The following is a 1,456-nucleotide window of genomic DNA, read 5'->3' as shown; positions in this document are numbered from 1 at the left end:
GTTACATTTTGAGGTATGAAAGCAGGTGCTTAAACTAAAAAGAAAACAAGATTAAGACTTACTTTTCCAAACTTGAAGCCCTGCAGGTAGAGCATCCCCTCCTTACAGATGACCTCCATCGCTCTTCTAGCTTTGATCTGAACCTCTGACAAGCTGCTCCTCTGTGGTCAAACTCATACAAGTGAAGTTAAGTTCAGATCCTCTCTACCACCAGAATAGTTGTTTCCATGACGTGGTCTGCAGCTCTTCTGCATATTGTACGTAGTCTGGGGGTGGGGGTGTATAAAGTCACCATCGGTACATCAGCTATTTCAAAAGAAAGGGCACACGAATTGAGTGTTGCTATTTTTCTTGAGTCAGACTTCCCTTTTGTAGAGTTTTGCAACTTCCTTACTGAGAAAAACAATTCGCACCTTTTCATGTTCCACTCCCCAGATGAGACAATAGATTAAGAACGAATACAAAAAGGCTTTATTTACAATTACAGCTTTGCAGTTTTTACAAACACGTATTTAGATCTTAACTTTCCGAAGAATAAAAAGTCAAATTGATTGATCTTTGAGTGACCTTCGTAAAGTGTTGGGTGATAATAAAACACTTCCTCAATCGGCTGACATTAGAATTCACTACAGTCTCCTCACTAATATTTCTCACTTCTGTAAAAAGGGCAGGTTTGATCCTGCTAAACCTGCTCTTAAAAGTCCATGGAGCTATGAGCCAGGTAGTCTTTTCGCCCGATGTTGGTGACTTGTTTGGTCTGCATGGCCTCCAGCTTGGGGCAGTCTGTGATCCGATGGCCGAGACCTCCGCAGAACGTGCAGCCCCTCTCCCCTGGGAAAAGGCACCGATCGGGGCGTGTTAGAACAGGTCAGCGAAGACAAAAAACAAGCAGCAAAGTGAAGAATCCTCACCTCCGATGTCAAGCATGGTCTCGTCTCCGGTCTGCAGCACCTGGAGGACTGGAGGAACCTTTTGTTTGGCTTCCACCAGCAGAGCTTTCAGGTCCATCAGAACCGACTCGTCTGTCAGGAGATAATTAGTAGTTGTATGTGAGTACATGCTGCATCATCGGGGGCCTCATGTATAAACGGTGCATACGCTAGGGCTGCAACTAACGATTACTTTAATAATCGATTAATCTGTTGATTATTTTTTCGATTAATCGATTAATCTGCCAAATCATTAAAACGCTTAATTACATGAATATGAGTAGATACAAATTAAGTTAACTCCTTAAGGATGCAAGTTGATAATGAATTAATCTGAAGCTGATTCATCTTATAGATTGATTAACAATTAATTAATAAGCAGCCATTTTTTAAAAAAATGGAGTTCTCTCTTGAATCCAGAGGGTCTTCCCATAAAATGAAAGATTTTTTTTATAATCTCCTGAATTAAAAAACAGAAGCACATAATACATATTTTAACAATTTATTTTGCCAGCTGTATTAAATAC

General features: G+C 40.3%; 2 protein-coding genes across 2 annotated transcripts in view; both read right to left on the bottom strand.

Annotated features, from left to right (window-relative positions):
• dok3 (docking protein 3) overlaps window positions 1-357 on the bottom strand; it is a 14,802-nt gene extending 14,445 nt beyond the window's left edge. The window contains exon 1 of the mRNA XM_014006094.1: window positions 63-357. Within this exon, the coding sequence (XP_013861548.1) occupies window positions 63-119 (57 nt within the window). The 5' untranslated portion in view covers window positions 120-357. The remainder of the gene's footprint in view (window positions 1-62) is intronic.
• Window positions 358-453: 96 nt separating this feature from the next.
• ddx41 (DEAD (Asp-Glu-Ala-Asp) box polypeptide 41) overlaps window positions 454-1,456 on the bottom strand; it is a 19,900-nt gene continuing 18,897 nt past the window's right edge. The window contains exons 16-17 of the mRNA XM_014006093.1: window positions 912-1,022; window positions 454-831 (exon numbers count right to left, since the gene is read on the bottom strand). Coding sequence (XP_013861547.1) covers window positions 695-831; window positions 912-1,022 — 248 coding nt within the window. The 3' untranslated portion in view covers window positions 454-694. The remainder of the gene's footprint in view (window positions 832-911; window positions 1,023-1,456) is intronic.

The sequence above is a fragment of the Austrofundulus limnaeus genome, unplaced genomic scaffold, assembly GCF_001266775.1.
Source record: "Austrofundulus limnaeus strain Quisiro unplaced genomic scaffold, Austrofundulus_limnaeus-1.0 Scaffold34, whole genome shotgun sequence".
Taxonomy (NCBI): Eukaryota; Metazoa; Chordata; class Actinopteri; order Cyprinodontiformes; family Rivulidae; genus Austrofundulus; species Austrofundulus limnaeus.
The sequence above is the reverse complement of the archived record's forward strand: the minus strand, read 5'-3'. Positions and strand labels throughout refer to the sequence as shown.